This window comes from Nannospalax galili, unplaced genomic scaffold (assembly GCF_000622305.1).
Source record: "Nannospalax galili isolate Female #2095 unplaced genomic scaffold, S.galili_v1.0 scaffold281, whole genome shotgun sequence".
Classification (NCBI taxonomy): domain Eukaryota; kingdom Metazoa; phylum Chordata; class Mammalia; order Rodentia; family Spalacidae; genus Nannospalax; species Nannospalax galili.
Genome location: NW_008349068.1, coordinates 3,732,613 through 3,753,494, shown reverse-complemented (window position 1 = coordinate 3,753,494; position 20,882 = coordinate 3,732,613). Strand labels below are relative to the sequence as shown.

Below are 20,882 nucleotides of genomic sequence, written 5' to 3'. Positions count from 1 at the left end.
TATACCAAATTTCTAGATATATATCTAGAAATTCATCATTTTTTAGATTTTCCAGTTTAGTAGCATACAGATTTTAAAGTATGTCCTTATGATTCTCTGAATTTCCTCAGTGTCTGTTATAATGTTTTCCCCTTTCATCTCTGATTTTATTAATTTGGGTCATCTCTTAATTGGGCTAAAGATTTGTCAATCTTGTTAATCTTTTCAATGTATCAACTTTTGTTTCACTGATTCTAATTTTTTTCTTTTCTATTTCATTAATTTCAGCTGATTTTGATGATCTCTTCCCATCTACTGTTTTGGGGCACTATCCTTGTTTTTCCAAGGCCTTCAGGTGCATCATTAAGTTATTAGTATGAGGTTTCTAATTTTTTGATGTAGGCACTTACTGGTTAAATTCTTCTCTTAGGACTGCCTTCATTTGTGTCCCAAAGTACACTGTTTTTTATTCAGTTCTAGGAATTTTAATTTCCTTCTTTATTTCCCCCTTAACCCAATTTTCATTCTGTAGTGTATTTAGTTTCCATGAGTTTGTGAACTTTCTGTAGTTCCTATTACTGTTGACATCCACTTGGATTCTTGGTACCTATAGTAGGACTAGGCATGTGGTAGTAGAATATTTGTTAAATGTATATTATAAGCTATTGTCTGTGATATCTAATTATGGATTTTTCTTTGTGAAGTTTTTGGGTTGGTTTTGTGTGTTTTTTGTTGTTTTTTGAGAGCGGGTCTTACTATATATCCCTGACTGGCTCTGACTCCCAATAATCCTGCTTTAGCCTCCTGAAAGCCATTACCACCACAGCCACATTTTGCAAGTTTCTTGTTTTGTTTTCTGAGACAGGGTCTCACTATATCTAAGTCATGCTATTCTTACCCTTGAACTTGAAATCCCCCTACCTCAATCTCTCAAGTGGCTAGGATTACAAGAATACATCACTACACCAGATTTATGTATGATATATTTTAAAATTTCAGTCACAACCATCACAGAAGCTAGTTGTAAAAGTGTGAACTGGATCCTGTGAGATGGCTCAATGAGTTACGGCACCTGCCTCCAAACCTAACAAGATGAGTTTGAACCCCATGACCCACAAGGTGGGAGAGCCAGCCAGCTCTTCCAAATTGTCCTGATCTTTAGAGACACACTATCATACACGTGTGCACACACACACACACACACAACCTCTCGGTAAATGTAATAAATTTTAAGGTATAAACTGCTTATAACCTCTGTGAGAGCCCCCATTTCTGTGTTTTTCAAAGATTTTCCCTCCAAGATAAAGACAAACACTGGATATATTCTATCACCACATTTATTCAAACTGACATCACATGGCTTCTGTTAATATACACCAAAAAGAACACAGAATTCCAAAAATGCATAGATTACAAAGAAACATCAGACAAACTCAAACTCAGGGATATTCTACAAATAAACCAGTACCTTCAAAATGTCATGCTATCAAGTACAGACAAAGGCAAGAAACTGTTCCATACTGAAGGAAACTAACAAAATAATCATGAAGTTCATAATCCCGGATCAAATCCTGGACCTACATTTTGGGGTAATTTGCAAAATTTGAATAAGGTCTGTGGAGTAGATAAATAAGTAATATTAATGTTGATTTCCTGGGTTTGATGGTATGTATTTTAAGTATTCAGGAGAGCAACTTAAATAAGAGTTTACCACAAACATACTTCCTGGTTCTATGGTACATTTGGATTAAAAGGAGCAGTTGGTTATGATTCTCAGATTTTGGATACCTGCAAGCAATCCATCATGAAAGGATTGAAAATAGGTAACGTGCTGAGGCTGAAAATTAGAATTCATTAAGCACAGTAAAAATAAGTATCATGATGGGCAGTAAAGGGACAAAGAGTTAAAGATGTAGAGGGCATACAACACTCAAGTGATCAATAAGAACACTCAAAAAGGCCAATATTAGATCTGAGAAGTAATCAAGGATGTTAAGTATAAGAGCTATAAAGGGAACAGTTTGCCCAACACCTACTGGCTTTATCATTTGTTATCAGGAGACAAAAGTTCTGGTAGTAGTGTCATTAAAACCTATCTGAGAGCTGAGAATACAACTCAGTCGTAGAGCACTTGCTTAACATGCACAAGGCCCTGGATTGAACCATAAAAAAATTAATAAAAAAAATAAATACTACAAATAAGAAACAAAATACTCAGCATGCTACAACACAGGTGACAAAAAAAAATCATGATAAATAAAACTAGGCAGGCATAAAAGACTATGCAAAGATTACCATAAAGGTGCCATTTATATGAAGTATCCAGGAAAGGCTAAACAATACAGAAACTAGAATAACGGGGGTTGCAGGGGGACTGGCTATAGCTAACCTATGCCTCAATTTTTGCACCTCATAGTTATCACAGTATAGAACGAGGCTTCCGAATGTGAAGCTCAAGGGAGACAACACAGTTAAAGCTTAGAACAATGTGCCGTACTCAAGAAGGGCTCAAAACATACATGCACGAAGCTGGGAATAATGAATCTGGGAAACAAATTGTTTTCCAGGCTTAAAGGCCTTGTTAAAAGAAACATGGAAATTGTTTAAAGTTCAGCAACAAAATAAATTTCCTTCTGAACCTAATCCTTAATCAAAGCAAACAGCTTTAAAAAAAAAAATGAACCAGTTTATAATACTTAGAACTTTACTTACATAGGGCACAAGAAAAAGGGGAAATGTTCTAAATTATCCTGGTTTTGTCCCTTAATATCTGAGTTTATTTGAATTAAGAGATTAGGAAATGCTAAGCCTCTGTACCCTCCATTTTCTTAAGTTGCCATTTGGGGGTATAATTCTGTAATTATGTGATTTTACAGCAGTTTTTCATAAAAGTCCTACACACAAAAGTCCTTTACTGAAAAGGGTCTTTCCTTTCACATTTTCATTATAGCAGCTTTTTATGATGTTCATCCTTTCAACATCCCTGTAAGTCATTAGTACTAGGGTCAAGAGTACCTACCTCACTACTCTTTCATACATTCTCCCACATTAGCCCGTCTTCACTAACACACACGATGGTACTGTAAGATGGCAAGCTACAGATGAAAAGTATGGGAGTTTTCCCTTCTGAGGAGGGGTCAGATGGTATTAAGGATTCTGCCTCCCAAACTCAATCCTTTCAAGACAGGTGAACAAGTGAAAAGCTGCTGCTCCACCACTCAACCAGGCAAATAAATGGTTGTTTAAATTTTGAAATAACTACTGATTTGAGTACAACCTGAGTATCTTTGGTTAAACTATTTTCTCACCAGCATCAACATTTACTCTCTTATTTATCATCTCTCAGGCCTTTTACAAAGTTACTTCTCTTATTATTCTGATTCTTTTTAAGTACTTCCAGAAAAGGGTTCTAACATGAGGAGAGAGTACACACAAATTTCAATATTTAATAAATTTTATCTTGATAACATCAAAACAAGTTTACACTTTAAATTGCATTATAAAAAATACATCGGTCTTCACATTAGTTTTACATGGAAATATATAATTATTTGAATATTTAAATATAGCTTTTCTTTAAGCAAAAAAAAAAGTGTTACTCAGAGCCCTAGTTACATAAATAATTTAAATGCACAAATGCAAAAAACACTCTTTACACAATATTGTCCACACACTGTATACACCAGGACAATTACAATTAAAATCTATGCAAGATACTGAAAAGGACAAGATTAACAAAATATTCATTATGGTTATAATTTGACTTTTTACTATTAAAAGAATATAATGCACTTAACTACACAAAATAACCAATTATTTCAATCTAATCTGAAAATTAAGCCAACATTTATGCAGACAAAGGGGCACATCTATCAAATTCTGAAATAATTTCCAATTTAACTTAAGTTTTACAATTTCAAGTTTCCAAACTTGCCTAAAATAATAATGAACAAGAACTTAGTAAACACTTCAAAAATGCTAAACAAAATCATCAGTTCTGTACCATATTTTCTTATTTTGGGTAACATGAATTTTAAATATGAATCTTTTTCTTGTTCTCCCTTAAAATGGCACTTAGAAGAGTCTCCAGTGTGTTAAAGAGAGCAAAATTTTTGAACTTTACATAATTTTCATATGAATTCTTGCATTTAAACTTACACTGAAAATACCAAATGTTTGTTAGTAGTACCTAAGGGAACTTCAGAAGATATTAGTACCTAAAAACAGATACTTTTACATATTGACTGTCTTGTTTACTTCCTAATCAGTTAGGTTTCTTCAAAAACTAAAATCTGGAGGGTTTTTTGATTGTTTGTTTTAAACCACTGGCCTACAGAGATTTTTTTTTTTAAGAAAGGAAATTAAAATGTTTGCATGTAAGGAGGCAAGGTTGATGAAAATATATGTTACTTGGCAACTAAAAATTACTTTTCCCACTCTGCAATACAATTGCCATTATATTAAGAAGAAATTACAATATTATCACTATTAATGTAACCACAGGTTAAATAATGGCCCCTGAAACAAAAACACATTTATAGTTCATTAATTTTAAGGTAACACATTTTTAGCTCTGAAATCAGGGCACATCTTAACACTGATTTTAGTTTCAATAAAATATAGTAGTTACACAATTCAGGGAAAATTCCTGTTTCCCTGAAATCGATGACAAAAAGATTCATGTTCTTGACTGAACACAACAGTAGGATGCATTTGTACCAGCTCAGTCAATGTTCCCAAAAAGGGTCCAAATATGGTCAAGTACCATTGGCTTACACTGTGTAGTCAAACATCTTTTATCTGAACCATTAAAAGCAATTAGGTAGTTTAAGAGAAATTATCAAATTAGTTTAAGTTTGAACTATCTAACTAGCTTAAGAAAACTAATTAGACAATTTACCATAAACTAATGTACAAAGTTTTTCACTTGCAAAATGGATCTCTACTTAGGTTATCAGTTTTACTCAATTTTTTGTAATGTTAGTTTCTCACTAATGACAATTAATGGCCTGTTCACATAATACTACCAAGCCAGTAGCTTCAGTTCAATATATTAAAATGATAGGATAATGTTTGAAATATCGAGAAACAAGGACTTAAAATTACCTGGATTTTCATATGAGACAACCAGTAAAGGTGGTTTTAAAAGCCTAATCATATTGGCAAAACATTTTTCCATGTAAGATCTAATGCTAAAGATTTATGGGTACATGTGTCCAAATGAGGAAAGTTACAGACTCAAAGATCCAATTTAAATGAAGCAGAAAGACTGTGTTGTCTGTAAAATTACCAGGCACTTTTTAAAAACTATTAAATATCATGTGGAATGCTTCTCAAAGAAAATTATATTTTTGTGATCTTTGAAGTAAATCATACTCAAACTAACACAGCACAGTATAGCTCTTTCTAATTATCCAGTTAGAATACCATATTAAAGATGCAACTTTGAAAAGCAGAATCTAGGTAAAAAGGTATCTGTCCCAATTTTTAAAGAGATGTCATCAATAAATTTGCTATATTCATTTTCTCAGTGTTTTAATTTTTGGCACAAAAGATTTTCATTTAAAAAATGAATAAGGACATGATTTAAGGGACAAATTTCCATACACTATGCTAAATTATAGGACAAATTAAGATGAAGCTCTTCTACAGAAACGGGACAACGGTTGCTTTTAAATCTTTAAAAGAATAAAAGGACCCTAAACACTAATTTTAAATGAATATAAAATCTCTGAAAAATAATATCTATAGCAAAATAGTGTAAGGTCAGTTTCCCCACTAAAGTTGGGAAAACAATGTGCACAGAAGTTCCAAATGTATTTCAGGTGAAGCACTGAATTCTCAGTTGGTTATAACAGGGGTTTCTATTTTGCCTCATTGCATCTTGATTTGCTTGCACGTCGAGTCACCATCCTATCAGCATCTGGTATGTAACATGAACTTCTCAAGTCATATTCTCTAACAGGCACAAGCCTTTTCTTTCTGCGATAGTAATTTTTACCGTAGTGCTTTCTTCTTGTAGCCCTAGCAATACGCCGAACAGGTAGTTGGGAAGAACTTGTGGTAGCTCTTGACTGCTCTTCAGCACTCGCTGGTAAAACTGAGGCATTTCGAAGCACTTCAACTGCTCTCTTCACCTCCTTTATCCTCCTGGCAACCAACTTTTTCTTCCTAAGTTGCATCCTAATAAGAGTGGTCCTAGACTGAGACCTATGATACGTAGCACCAGAATATCTGTAAACATACTTTCTAACTATATCGGTTGCTTTCATCTGAATCCAAATTGCAAGTTTTTCTGAAGTTAGTCTGGTTTTCTTCTGAAGGACCACTGTTTTATAAGCTCTTCTGATAAAGCGTGATTTGTTTCTATTTATCTTCCTTCTCCATTTTTTTCTACTTTTACCTCGAAAATACTCATTTCTAACTGATTTGGAAAAGATTTTGGCACCATTACGATTTGAAAGAGTCCGCTGGAAATTACCCTTTGAAACCTTACTGGCATTCACATCTTCTGAATTTTTGAGAAATGAAGTAGTCTGACTGGTCCTATGTAACTTTATCACAGATCTTTTCGGAATTGTCATATAAGATGTTGAAGGCAAGTTTTCTCTGTTCCCACCATTCTCTCCTGCACTGGAGCTTGGGTTACTTCCGTTAGGATCAATGTCAACTATCCCATGTCTGTCCACATCTGGCACCATTAGGTTCTGTGGAGAAGTAATTACAGTTTCCTTGCGCAATGTGTCATTAACATTGTGTTCTTTACAACTGTTTATAAATTGTACATTATTGTCACAACTATTGTGCTTCATTTTAGGGGAGTTGAAAGATCGAGCTTCTTTCATACTTAGAGAAGAAAAAATATTCACTAAGGAATCGGGCTGTACAGGCCCTGAAGCTTGAGCAGAAGCAGGAAATTCAGTTATGATTTGGGGTTTTTTTTTTTTCTGGCCATCATTTTGTAAATGCTTCCTTTTTGGTGAGTCTTCTTCTTGTCTTGGTATTTTCCTTTTCTTCCCAGAACTAGCTCGAGTTCCACGTCTGCCTTCATCCACCTGATTTGGAGAAGCCACATGCCAATGTTGTTTATAAACTCCCTCTGCTACAGAACAGGATGGTTCACCTAGGGCCACAGTAAAGTCACTAGGATTTCTAACTTCACTTTCATCAGTGTCTTTGTGATGTGAGAGAGACTGAATTGATGCAGTGTCCTGATTAAAGTCAGACCAGCTCGTATTTCCATCTTCACCCAAAAAAAATTTGGGGGCCTCAGAGTCACCATCATAGAAACTGTTGGAACAACCTTCTCTAAATTCCTGCACAGGAGTATTAGTTTTTATATCATCTTCTCTCATTTGAGACCCCACTTCTTCAATAAATGAAGGAGGGACATGAGTTGAGGCTTCAAGAACTGGTTCATCAGGATAGTCTTCTGTGACCTCTTCTGCTTCTTCCATGTAAACAGGGCTTGGGATGTATTCATACGTAGTTACTCTCAGGTCAAAGGTTACCCTCTTACGTTGGCGCTTTTTCTTAACAGGTTCTTCAGGTTGGTCAGTGTCAGACTGAAGAGAGGCATTATATTGAAAATTCAGTCCAGAACCACAAGATTCAGAATTCACAGTTTCTAGATCTGTATGTGTTAACTTCACAGTGTTGTCTTTAACAGCTGTTTGGCGTATCACTGACACAGCATAGGCTGCACGATCTACTGCACAAACACCAGATTCCCAGCTCCTATCCCGTAAGCCAACATTTTTCGGGTCTTTTTCAATCATCGGCTGAGAAGTGTCTTCCAAATTAAGGTTTCTTTCAGGACCATCAGATTCATAGTTCTTATCTTCTGGAGCAACGCAATTTTGATCAGGCCCTTGTGACTGGCAAATCATGGACTGATCAGAGACATCAACGTTAAAATTTACTTCATGACCACAAGATGGACAAGTGGAGTCTCCCAGAATAATATAATCATTCTTCCGGTTTATTATTTTGAAACTTTCTTTGGATTGATTTGTCACTGATTGAGAGGCTTCATAATCATAACCACAAAATTTACAGTAGTACTTTTCTACTGCTGTTGAACCAACAGATTCTGCACTTACATTGCTGGCTTCTTTGACAGTCATCTGAGGTGGCTCAGTTTCTAGTTCAAGAGAGATACTGGCATCAGAAATTACTTCTCGGTCACAATCACTATCACTGGACACCACGTCCACAAACACGACCTCTGGAGAATCTGCCTCTCCATCTGATGTTTGAAGCTGGTTAACTACTATCTGAAAAGAGACATCAGAATCATACACTATTTCAGAATCACTAGGTTCACTGGACTTTTCTTCCACATCAAGAAGGTTTTTCTTCTGAAGATTTGTTTCTTCACAATCCACTTGAGGTGGGTCAATTTCTGACTGCAGCTGAACACCAGAATCGTATCTCACTTCGGAACAACAGGGCTGAAAGTTCTCATTTTCTAGGTCAATATGATCCTGCTTCTGCAAATTTACTTCTTTGATAGACATCTCCTCCACAGATGGATCTGTCACAAACTGAACAGGATCATCAGAATCATAACTTGCTTCAAAATCAACTAGCTTGTAGCTCTTATCTTCCAGGTAAATATGGTCTTCCTTCAGATTCATTTCTTTGAGAGTTTTTTGAAGATGGCCAGGTACTGAATGACAAGGATCACTGGAATCAAAACTCATTTCAGGACCACAAGCATCACTGCTCTCAACTTCCAAATTGACATGTCCCTTTTGAAAACTTTGTGGTTGCTGAATCACTGAGCAAAAAGCAACATTTGAAACAGAAATTCCAGAGCCACAGGGTTCACAGTCCTTATCGTTTGAACTAACATGTCCCTCCCTCACTAAGTTCATTTCTTCAAGAGGCTCGTGAGTTGCATTAGTCACAGACAGAAGAGGTTCGTCAGAAACAAAATTTATTTCGGAATCTCTAGGTTCAATAATCCTATCTTCCAAGTCAACATCATCTCTCGAATGGTTGAGTTCCTGAGCTACTTCAGTCTGGCCAGCCACTGGCTGACTGACATCGGAATCATGTGTAATTCCAAAACCCTCAGCTTCATCCCTCTTACCTTCCATGTCAACATCTTCATCCTTCCCAAGACTTATTTTTTCACCAGTTTCATTTGGATGGTCAGCCACTGACTGAAGAAGGTTATCAGAATCAAAACTCACGTCAGAATCACAAGACCGATCACGCTTACCTTCTAGTTCAATGTGTTCCGGTGCCAAAACAGTTGTTTTAGGTGGATCAACTGTTGATTGGACCGGGAAATCAGAATCCAAATTTATTTCAGAACAGCTATTCTGGCTGTTCTCATTTTCCAAGGACATTTGATCATTATTCTCAAGGTTTATTTGTTTAAGAGCTACTTCAAGTTCATCTACTGCAGAACGAAAAGAAACATCAGAATCATGTATTACTTTTAAACCTCTAAGTTCATTATTATTGTTCAGGCCTAGAGTCTCTATTTTCCTCATGTTCATTTTTTTAACCATTTCATGATCTTGTTCAGGCAATGAATGAGGATGATCAACAGAATTAAAATTAAGTTTAGAATCACCAGGTTTGTCATTTGTGTCTTTCTGTTCAACATGGTTTCCCTTCAAGGATTGCTGAGGTTGGTTAATGGCTGAATGAAAACAACCAGCAGGGTTCACATTTACTTCAAATCCTCCAAGCACAGCACTTCCAGCGTTAGGGTCAATACGGCCCTTTTTCAAAACAGCTGGTTGAGGTTTTTCAGTCATTAACTGAGGAAAGACACCAGGATTGAAAGTCAGTTCAGAGTCACCATATTCATCACTCGTTTCTACAAGATGCTTTGTCTTTCTTTTTGCTTTTTTACCTACATAGGGTTCTGTTACCGGAGGAGGGACAGCAGAATCTGAGTTTTTTTCAGAACCACTACTACACTGAACACTTTCACCTTGTAAGTCAGCATGCTTTTCTGTTTGAGGAGAGACATTTTTGACAACTACTTCACACTTACGAATAACTGATGGGAAAGGGATAGGAGAATCCACTCTTGTTTCAGAAACACACAACACATTACTCATATTTCCTAAGGGCACATGTTCTTCTTTCTGAGAGCTTATGTCTGCAATGGGATCTTCAGAACGTCCAGGCTTTGAATTAAAAGTGTCACAATCCAAACTTGGTTCAGAACTGGTAGGCTCATGTTCCTTATTTTTTATGTGTGCCTGCTCTTCTTTTGGGGGATTTATCTGTTTAACAGCTACTTCATGAGAATTAGTCACTGAATGAAGAGGGGGATTAGAATCCAAATTTATTTCAGAACCACTGGGACTGTCACTCTTCCTTTCTAAGTATGCGTGCTCTTCTTCCTGAATGATTACTTCAACAGCTACTTCAAGGTGGTCATTTCCTGAATGAAGAATATCAGAACCAAAAGTTATTTCAGAAACATAAGATTCATTACTCTTATTTTCCAGACCAACAGGTTCCTCCTCATAAACAGCTACTTGAGGTTGGTCAACTACTGAGTATTCAGGAATATCAGAATCAAAAGTTATGTCAGAACTACTTGATTCACAGCTCTCATCTTCCAGGTTAAAGTCATCTTCGTTTATTTCATCAACATCCAGCAGAGACCGCTCAGTAACTGACAGAAGAGGAGAATCAGAATCAAATGTCAACTCAGAACTGGAGCACCCACTGCTCTTAACTTCCATGTCGACATTTAACTCGTTAAGATTTACTTCACCCCAAGCCCCTTGAGGTTGATTGTTAGCTGACTGATAAAAAGCATGAGAATCAAAACTTAGGTTAGAAATGTTAGAGTGAACACTCTGATTCTCAAGGTCAAGATCTACTTCCTCAGGATTTACTTCAACTGCTACTTGAGATTGATCAGCCACTAATTGAGCATCAGCATGAAAACCCATTTCAGGACCATGAGACTCACAGTTCATATCACCAAGGTCAGGATTCCTCTCTTGTGGAAGATTTATTTCTTCAGCATCTCTCTGGGGTTCATCAGCCACTGTCTCAAGATGTACTCTAGCACTACTGGGTTGATTATTGTTTAGGTTGGCAGGTCTATCTCTTAGGCTTCTTTCTTTGACAGGCATTTGAGGAGACCGATCACTATCAGAACTTGCTTCAAAACTACTCGATCCATAGTTGTCAACCAAGTTTGCCTGAGCCTTCCTTCGAAGTTTCTTCTGTCTAGCCGCTGCAGGTCCAGCAGTTGAGGCAGCAGAACCATCACTTGCTTCACAGCTGCTAACTCCATAGTTGCCATCAACCAAACCAACATGTACCTTCTCCAGGAGGCTTGCTGCATGTACAGACTCAGGGGGGCAGTCACTAGTTGATGGAAGTGCATCATCGTCAACAAAATTTGTTTCAGAGTCACTAGAATCATAGCTTTCATCAACAAGGCTAATGTGCTTTGCATTCTGATGAGGTGTTTCTCTAACAATCACTGGACAAGGGTTGATAACCACCCAACGAGAATTGTTGCCATTATTATCAGAAGTTATTCTAGAAACACCAGATTTCTTGTTCTTCTGTTGTGAATTAGCATGTCTTTCCTCTAAAGCATTTATTTCTCTGGCAGTCAGTTCAGATGCAGCAGATGGTGAATTACAAGAGGACCCACAATCAAAACTTAGTTCAGAAGCTCTAGTTTCATAACTGTCATCTTCTTGGTCAACAAGCTCCTCAAAAACCTGTAAGTCTCGTACAGCTGCATGGGATGGACCAGGCATTGGCTGCCGGGAGCCATGATAGAATTTCATTTCAGAACTCACTGAGCGTCTCGGTTTCAAAAGTGCTGACTTGTTAAGAACCAAACGCTTTTCTTCTTGGGTGCAACGCATACTTGAACGAGATTCTTCACGGCGCTTTGGAATGGCACCTTCAACAGCTCCATTAGCATACGGCGTGTCAGTTTTATTCAGGTTTGCTTCTGCATTTGCTGCTAATTCAGAAGATCCAACTCTTATGGCACGAAGCTCAGCACCTGTAAGTTCACGGACTCTTACAACAGGGAAAAATTTTGCACCCTTAGCTCTGAGATTTTTCTGTGCAAGCAGTTTATCTAAATTTATATTTAAAGGTTTCTTTTTGGGGTCTTTAGCTTTTGGTTGAGATGATGGATTGCTAGGGCCCTGATCTGGGGGGTCAAAGTATGTGTCAAGGTTCTCTGAATCACAAGCTGGAAACGAATCTGATGCAACTGCCAGTACCAACCGAGGAACACTGTTAGCTGCAACTGCTATATCATCAGGCCTTCTAGGTACAGCTCTAGCAGGAGCATTACAGATCACTGGGGGTCGTATCACCCTTTTACCGCTAGTTGAAGCCTGACCAAGATCTACTGAATTAATTATGTTCACACCACTCTCAATTCTATGAACAACCTCCAAGGGCTGCTGCTGTCCCCCCTCCAGTTTCTGAATAACCGATGGTCGAACTGCAATCTCTGCACACTCCCGAGAAGTACTAGGTCTACAGTCTATCTCTTCAACAGATTCCGAATCATCGGAGAACAGGATTCTACTGCTCCCTATACTGACGGCATCATCATAGTCTTCATCATCAGAGTCATCCAAAACAACCACTTCAGGTGATCCAGGGTCATCTTCTTCTTCTGTCTCATCTGCTCCTGATCTAAAGAAAATGAGGAAAAACCCCATTGAAATATTCTAATTTTTGCTTAAGACACATGTTATTTTCTTTCTATTCTGGGCTATTCTTAGAGGACAAGGAATACCAGCAATTATACCAGACTTTATGAAGTTAATTGGCCTAGAAGATGAAGTTAAGTCCACCAACTGCTATTTCATAAACAAGTGGGTTCTGAATGTGACAAAAATGCAAATGAAGCCATGTGTTCATTTTTCAGTTATCACAGTAAACACAATTAGTTAGCACAAATACATTGGGTACAAAATCCATACATAATATTGGGAAAATAACAACCAAACTGTCCCACTAAAACAGTAAATAGAATAATTTTTTTTTTAAATAACCAATGAGCTGGGTATGGTGGTGCACGCCTTTAATTCCAGCACTTGGGAGGCAGAGGCAGGCGGATCTCTGTGAGTTCAAGGCCAGCCTGGTCTACATAGTGAGTTCCAGGACAGTTAGGGCTACAGGGAGACCCTGTCTCAACAAAGACCGAAAAAAGAAAAACCAAAAAAAAAATATTGAATAGAAAACAAAAATAAAGCAAGACCTGATTATTAGGAAGGTTAGAACAGTAGGAAAACCCACAATGTCCAGACACAGGAGAAGAGAGGAGGGAAAAAATATTTTTTTAAGTCACAAACTCTCTAATTTGCAGAACATATAAAGTAATATAACCTTGGTAAGGAAATTTTAAAAACTAAAAGTACAAAATGGAATTAAAGAGTGCACATACACACACACATACACACCAGGAATCAGGTTCTTTTGTAGATGCTGACATTTTATATCAGTAGGAATAATTAGCTATATTTACAAAAAATTAAGTACAGTACAGCCTAAAATTATACTGAAAAAATTCCAGGGTGTTTAAAAATATATGAAAGAGAAACATAAGCATAAAGACAACACATAAGGGTTAAGTTACAGCTCAACATTTAGGGTGCTTGTCTAGCACATGCAAGGCCCTAGGTTTGATCAGCAGTGAAGGGGCAGGAGGAGGGGAGGAGGAAGACATATAAAAGAAACCATAAATTCTCCTTATATTCAGTTATGTTAAAATGTTTAATTTCTAAAAATAAAGTTTAATTTCTATATGAAAAAAAGAATAATTTTTTATAGTTGAAACACAACATAGCAGATTATAAAAACAATTGTAGTTAGATATAATACTGCATGCTTATAAGCCAGCACTCAGGAGGATGAGGCAGAAAGACTGTTACAATAAGTATGAGGCCATCCTGAGCTTCACAGTGAGCACCAGGAAAGCCTGAGCTAGATAGGAAAACCCTGTCAAGGTAAAAAGTGCTTACAGATGTAAAATATACAAACAAATCATTAGAAAAGGCCAATTAAGAGGCATACTTTTTTGGTTCAGGAAACTAGAGAAAATGGAGAGAGGCTGAGAACCCCTGCATTGTTAAGAGTGACAAGAAAGGAGCACACTCACACACTACTGTCCTGAGTATAGTCTTCTAGGAACTGTCTATCAAGGATTTTAAATGTCCATGTACATGGACTCGAGAAATGGCTCAGCAGTTAAGAGTGCTTCGTGTTCTTCCAGAGGACCTGAGTTCAATTCCAAGTACCCACAATCACTTGTAAGTCGAGCTTCAGGGAATCCAACGCCCTCTTCTGGCCTCTGCAAGCATTCACACACGTGACATGCATTTACACACATGACATATACTCACACAGACATACACATAAAATTTTAAAAAATCAATATAAATAGCTGGGCATGGTGGAGCACGCCTTTAATCCCAGCACTCAGGAGGCAGAGGCAGACAGATCTCTATGAGTTCAAGGCCAGCCTGGTCTACGGGTGCACTTACCTACATGCAGGCAATACACGCATACACATAAAATAAAAATAATAAAAAAATTTTAAAAATCAAAGTAAATAAATATTAAAAAACAAAAAATACATTGTCCATGCACAATTTGAATAACAAATAATAACAGGTTAAAACTCAAATGAAAAAATATCTGTAGGTTTATAGTTATACAAATTAATAACTGAATAAATAAATGGGGGAACAAGTAAAATTATTTTCCTGGTAGAATTCTGATTAATAAAAGTTTCTTTTAGGAAAAGAAAAAAAATTAATGGATATTTAAAATAAATGGTCAAAAAAAGAGAAACAGGATACTTACTAGTTTCAAATTCTTACCTAAACGACTTTTATTAAGTATAACAGGAAAACATACGTTTACAGTCAAATAAGTTTCCGGCCGCCACTTTAGTCAAGTGAGGAAGCCCAGTTAACATAGTCAATGAGAAGAGAAAAAGAGGACTAGCAGGTGGCAGGGACAAGACAGGGTAGTGTCTCCAGCCATGAAATATGTCGACATCATGTGCCCTTTATCAATACACCCAAAGGGCACAACCTCAATTCTGAAGTATTACTGCCCTAAAGGCATAATCTTAGTTCATTCATGAGAAAACATTAGACAGGCCCAAATCAGAAAATAATCTATAAAATAAGTAGTCAGTACTCTTAAATTGTCAAGGTATTAAAAGTAAATAAATAATAAGGAACCAGTTAAGATGAAGGGAGACTCAGGAGACATGACAACTGAATGCAGTGTGTGAGCCAGGTTTGATCCTGGTCCAAAAGCAAGACAACAGCATGATGGACAGACTTTAAACAAGATCTACAGACATGCTAATGGCAGGCATATCACTATGACTTCCTAGTTTCGATCACTGGGCTACAGTTATTTTGGTTTTTGATGTAAGAATTTTTTGTATCAGTTTTGCATCATTTTTGTAAGCCAGCTATTACTCCAAAATGAAAAGTTAAAAAGTAAAGACTTTTTAAACTCTAGCCCAGAAATTCAAATCCTAGGAAATTAAACTACAGAAATAGCCGTGCAAACATATTTACTGAAGAACTGTTTATGAGGTTTACAAATCATTTCCAGACTAGACTAGCCCTGGGCTATACAGCAAGACAAGAGGGGAAGAGGAAGTCAGAACATTAACACAAACACATCTACTATAATACAAAACACTATATTGATGCTCCACTGAGCTACCTTACCTGTTGTCTTGATAATCATATGGGTGGTGTCGAAGTACATCCTGCAAGAAACGTTCCATCAAAGTATTATTATTGGTAGGTGTCTGACGTCTACTCTGTCTGGTCATACTTCTGTGCTGAGCACTGAACAAATGCTATAAAGGAAGAGGAAAGTGACTATTTTTAGGTGAGTAATAGTCATTCATAGTTAACACAGGATGGGCTCACTTGTATAGTCCTGGAAGAAGTAGGGACACCCTTCCTTTCCATACAGCATGTCTAATACATACATCTAAAACTGTGACAGTTTCTCCCCGTTAGAAATCGTAGTTAAATATCTCTAAATATATCCTAAGGAGATCGTCTTAAATGTAGATAACTTATACCAAAAAGGATGTTTAACACAGCAAATAACAAAAAAAAAATGAAAACTCCTTCTCTTACAATAAAATACTTAAATTATAATATACACTAAGATGAAATACTATGCAGCTACAATAAAAAAATCAGTAACATAAAGCAATATTATACATTAAAAGAAAATTGACAAATCAAAAAAAAATCATATGTAAGCCTTTACCTCAAACTATGTACCTTCAAAATGTACAGACAAGTAAATGGAAGAAAATGTACTAAAATCTTATAAGTAGTTATATATGTGATATGGTTATGGCTAATTTCTAATTTTCCTCTTAAAATTTTTATATTTTTCAATGAGCATTTTTATAATAAATGTGAAAAGAGAGAACAGGGTTGGATTCTTGTAGCAAAAAAGAACAAAGATTAACTCTCACACACACACGCACACACGCAAAAAATTTATTTTCCTTCAGTGATTAAGAATCTTCTCAGGTAGAGTATTAGAATAAACATTAAATTGTTCAGCTTTAACCAGAGACTAATATCTAGTGGATTAACAAATGGGGTGGGAAAAAGAACTAATCAGACTGACATGATGCTATCTCACACACAGTGTTTGACTGTGTATACAAAAATCTCATTGACTTTTCACTCAGTTAAGAATAGTGCCCTCTTTTGACATGAAGAAAGTGGGGCACAAAAAAAAAAAAAAAAAAAAAAAAAAAATCAAGAGTAAATTGCCCAAAGTTCTGTACCTAGTGAACAGCAGAGCCAGGGTCTGGACTGAGTCCACCTCTAGTTTATGTGCTTTTCTCTGGAGCATGGCTAGCACAAATGACATTAATAGCCACCTGTGTCTTTATAATGTAAAAGCATATTTTAATTTAACAATACTTGAGAAAAATCATGTTTTATTATATACCGTAACTAAGGTGCTGAAAGAAAAATAGATTGCTAGCTCCTGACCACTGCTACAACTTCTTGGGGTTATTTCCTCCCATTTCAACCTCAGAATTTTTCTGTAATGCTACCTTAGCTGAGGAACAATCAAGTATGATAGTTTAAAAATCCTCCTGCTCTAGAACTCCAGCACTGTCTGGTATCTATCACCAGAGCTAGACTGCTGGTAGATCAAGAGGACAAGTGTGTACAGGAACAAATAAAGATTCAATCAAAACCCAACCTTGTCCTCTCTCTGCTAAGACCAAAAAAAAGCAATGTGAATGGCAAACTGCATGTATGTAGTATGTAAAGTGCAGTAACCACCACAGTACCTTAGATGAGTTCCTTTAAAAATTTTGAACTTATATATGTAACATAAATAAAATACACAAATCATATGCATAAAGCCCATTAAACTGTCACAAAACAAATATAAACATAACCACCTCTCCGTGAATATAAGCACCTACAAATCCCTCTAATGTCCCATGCCAATCTAATGTTCCTTCACTCTTCCCACAGAATAACTATCATCCTAATTTTAATACTGTATAGTTGTGAAAGGTTCTGAGATTTTTATGAATAATATCACACATCATGAGTTCCTTCATCAGCTTCTCTGATTCAACACTGCATTTATGATATTCTTCAAAATTAGCTGTAGTCTGTTCATCTTCATGCCTGTACTCCATTGTATGAACGTATTATTTTATCCATTCTGCAGCTGATAGACTCTGGGTTGTTTCCAGCATTTGAAAATTGCAAATAATGCCGCAAAGAACCTTGTTATGTCTTTTAATTTCAATGCAGACTTTTTGTTGAGTATATTACTAGGAGTAGAACGTCTGGGTCAGAAAGTACAACTTTAGTACCTAGTCTTCTGAAGAGGTTGAAACAATGCATGCCTCTCTCAGCAATGTATCTTTGCATTGCTCAACTTTCTCACCAACACTTGGTAGTGTCAGTCTTTTAAATTTTAGCTATTGCAGAGATGTTCAATGTAATATACTGTGTCCTTAATCTACAATTTTCATAGTTGTTTTGTTTTGTCTGTTTTTATAGGCAATCCAGATACCCTCTTTAATGATGGGCCATTCAAATCTCTTCATTTTTTTTTTAAGACAGGGTCTTGCTACTTCACCCAGGCTGGCCTGGAACTCACTATGTAGCCCAGGCTAGCCTTGAACTTGGGATCCTCCTATCTTGGCCTCCAAGTGTTAGGATTACAGTCATGTGCCACCATGCCTAGTACCACTTCTTGTTTTTCAAACAGTTCTCTTCCTTATTAACCTCCAGAAATTCCTTATTTTAGACACAACCCCTTTGTTCATCTTCCTCTCTGTAGCTAGTCTTCTCCCTTTCTTAATTATCTTCCATTGTTTCTTAACTTTATTGTAACCCAGCAAATTATTTTTTTCTTTTTCAGTGCTTTGTGTACCCAGAAAGGTTTTTCTTATACCAGTCATGAAGAGTTTCTATTTGTTTCTAGAAGCTTTATTATATTACCTACATTTACAACTATAATTCACTCAGAATTATTTTACATGCAGAATATTTAACAATAGTTTCACTTTTCCCCAAAGAGATATCCAGTGGACCCAACAGCATTTACTGAACAGTCTTGTCCTCAGTGCTTTGCAGTATCACCTTCATCACAAATCAAATATCCATGTCCATCTGGTTCTAGAGGTTATGCCAAGTCTGTGTTGTCTTAATGACTAGAGTTTAAAAAGTTTTGATATCTGACAGAATACATCCTTCTCGCTCTGATCTTCTTTAAGATTATCTAATTCTTCACAACCTTTTCATTTCTATTTATTTTTATATTGGCTTAATTTTCACTGAAATTCCTGAGATTTTCACTGGAATTTCATTGGACAAGTTCAACAGTCTGAGACTGACATGTTTGTAATATTGACTCTTTCAATCCATGAACACAAAAACATTTTCAATGTTTATTGGATCCCTCTCCCACCCAGTGCTGGGGATTAAACTCAGGGCCTCAAGTATGCTAAGAAAATGCTCATCACTGAGCTAAATCCCCAGGCTTCAATCTTCATAGATTGTATATAAAGATCTTACACATAGTTTACTGTAAGAATTCTTTAGCATTTTATGTTCTCTAGTGCTATTATAAATTATATCTTCTTTAAATTTCATTTTCTGCATGGTATTTGCTTATACAAATAGAATTTTTTTCTACTGGTGGTTTTTGCTGTTGTTTTATGTTTTGTTTCTTTTTTTAAGCTAGTCTCCCCATTTTGCCCTAGCTGGTCTCAAACTCACAGGCAGAAATCAAAGGATCCTCCTGCCTCAGCCTCTTCAGTAGTTAGGACTACAGGCACATAGTGCCACATCTGGTTCTAAACTGGCTTTTTAAACTCACTAAGTCTAATAAATTATCTGTCTTTTAATTTTTCTATGTTCACAAATCATGTTATAATAAATAATAGTTTTTTTATCTTCTTACAACCAATTATCTTAATCATTTTGTTCTTTTTTTTTTTTTTTTTTTTTTTGAGGCAGGGTCTCCCTATAGCCCCAGCTGGCCTGGAACTCACTATGTAGACCAGGCTGGCCTTGAACTCACAGAGATTCACCTGCCTCTGCCTCCTGAGTGCCAGGATTAAAGGTGTGCACCACCATGCCCAACCATTTTGGTCATTTTTAATCTCCTTTTTCTCCTTATTTCTGTAGCTAGGACCACCCATAAAATACTAAATATAGTTTTATTTTCCTTTTCTTTTTGCATTTCTGGGGATCATCCACAGCTTCATATATGCTATGCAACTGCTCTACCATGGAAGTAAACACATATGCACACACAGAGTCACTGAATATAGTTTTAATTCAAGTATTAAGTCTATTTTCACTTAATACAGCACTTGGGGATACTTGGATTTACCTCTTTTTCTTTTTAAATCTGTTATTCTCTGTCTTCTTTCTTGCCTTCTTCTAACTACACTTTATTATATTATTCTAATTGGCTCCTTTTTGTCAATTTAGAAATTACAGACTCTTTTCCTAGTCTATTAGTAGTAACAAATGACAACGACCAACTATGAACTATCAAAGTCTAAAATTACTTGATATTTTAGTCTCTCCCTTGAAGAAGGTAAGATCCTTAGAAATTAACTTCACTTACTACCCTCCCAACTTACACTGCTATTAATCCCAGACAACATTATTTATGGAGATTGCCTACATATTTACCTTTCCGTTGTTAATCCCAGACAACATTATGGAGATTGCCTACATATTTACCTTTCCATTGTTCTTCATTACTTCCTGATATCTCTGAGCTTCCATCTGGAATCATTTTCCTTCTGCCTGAAGAACTCCTTTTAGTTTTTCCTTTAGTGAGGGTCTGCTGGTGACAAATTCCCTTAATTTTTGTTTCCTGAAAATATTTTTATTTTACCTTACTTTTAAAAGATATACTTATTGAGTAGAGAACCCTAGGTTGGCAGTTGTTTTCTTTCTTTTGGCTTCCATTGTTTCTATTGAATACTTGACTAGATCTAAGCCCCCATACTTCTTCACTGCCTTAATAGTTTTCCAAAGCCTTGAAATATATATACACATATATATATATATATTTTCCAAGCTTTCAGAGTTAATATAAATTATCCTGGCTGTCATCAACAGAATCTTTTTAAATGTCAATTTGGTACAGAGTATCCAAACGAATAAAAAATATTTTAAATATTAGGCAAAAAAAAAATGCACTCAACATTTATTGAACAGAACCTGTAGTTAAAGAACTGATGTTTTATCACTGGCAAAGGTTCAACAAGTAATCTTCCAGTCAAATAATGAAACAATTCATCAATCATGAGACACTAAAAGAGTCTTGATTTATTTTCTGCCTCCTCATGTTTATGACCAGCA

The 20,882-nt window shown here is 36.2% G+C and overlaps 1 protein-coding gene across 1 annotated transcript in view; it reads right to left on the bottom strand.

The window, feature by feature from the left end:
• Positions 1 to 1,298: 1,298 nt before the first annotated feature.
• Zdbf2 (zinc finger DBF-type containing 2) overlaps positions 1,299 to 20,882 on the bottom strand; it is a 37,795-nt gene continuing 18,211 nt past the window's right edge. The window contains 4 exon segments of the mRNA XM_029569912.1: positions 1,299 to 12,645; positions 15,711 to 15,844; positions 20,256 to 20,282; positions 20,284 to 20,391. Coding sequence (XP_029425772.1) covers positions 5,844 to 12,645; positions 15,711 to 15,844; positions 20,256 to 20,282; positions 20,284 to 20,391 — 7,071 coding nt within the window. The 3' untranslated portion in view covers positions 1,299 to 5,843.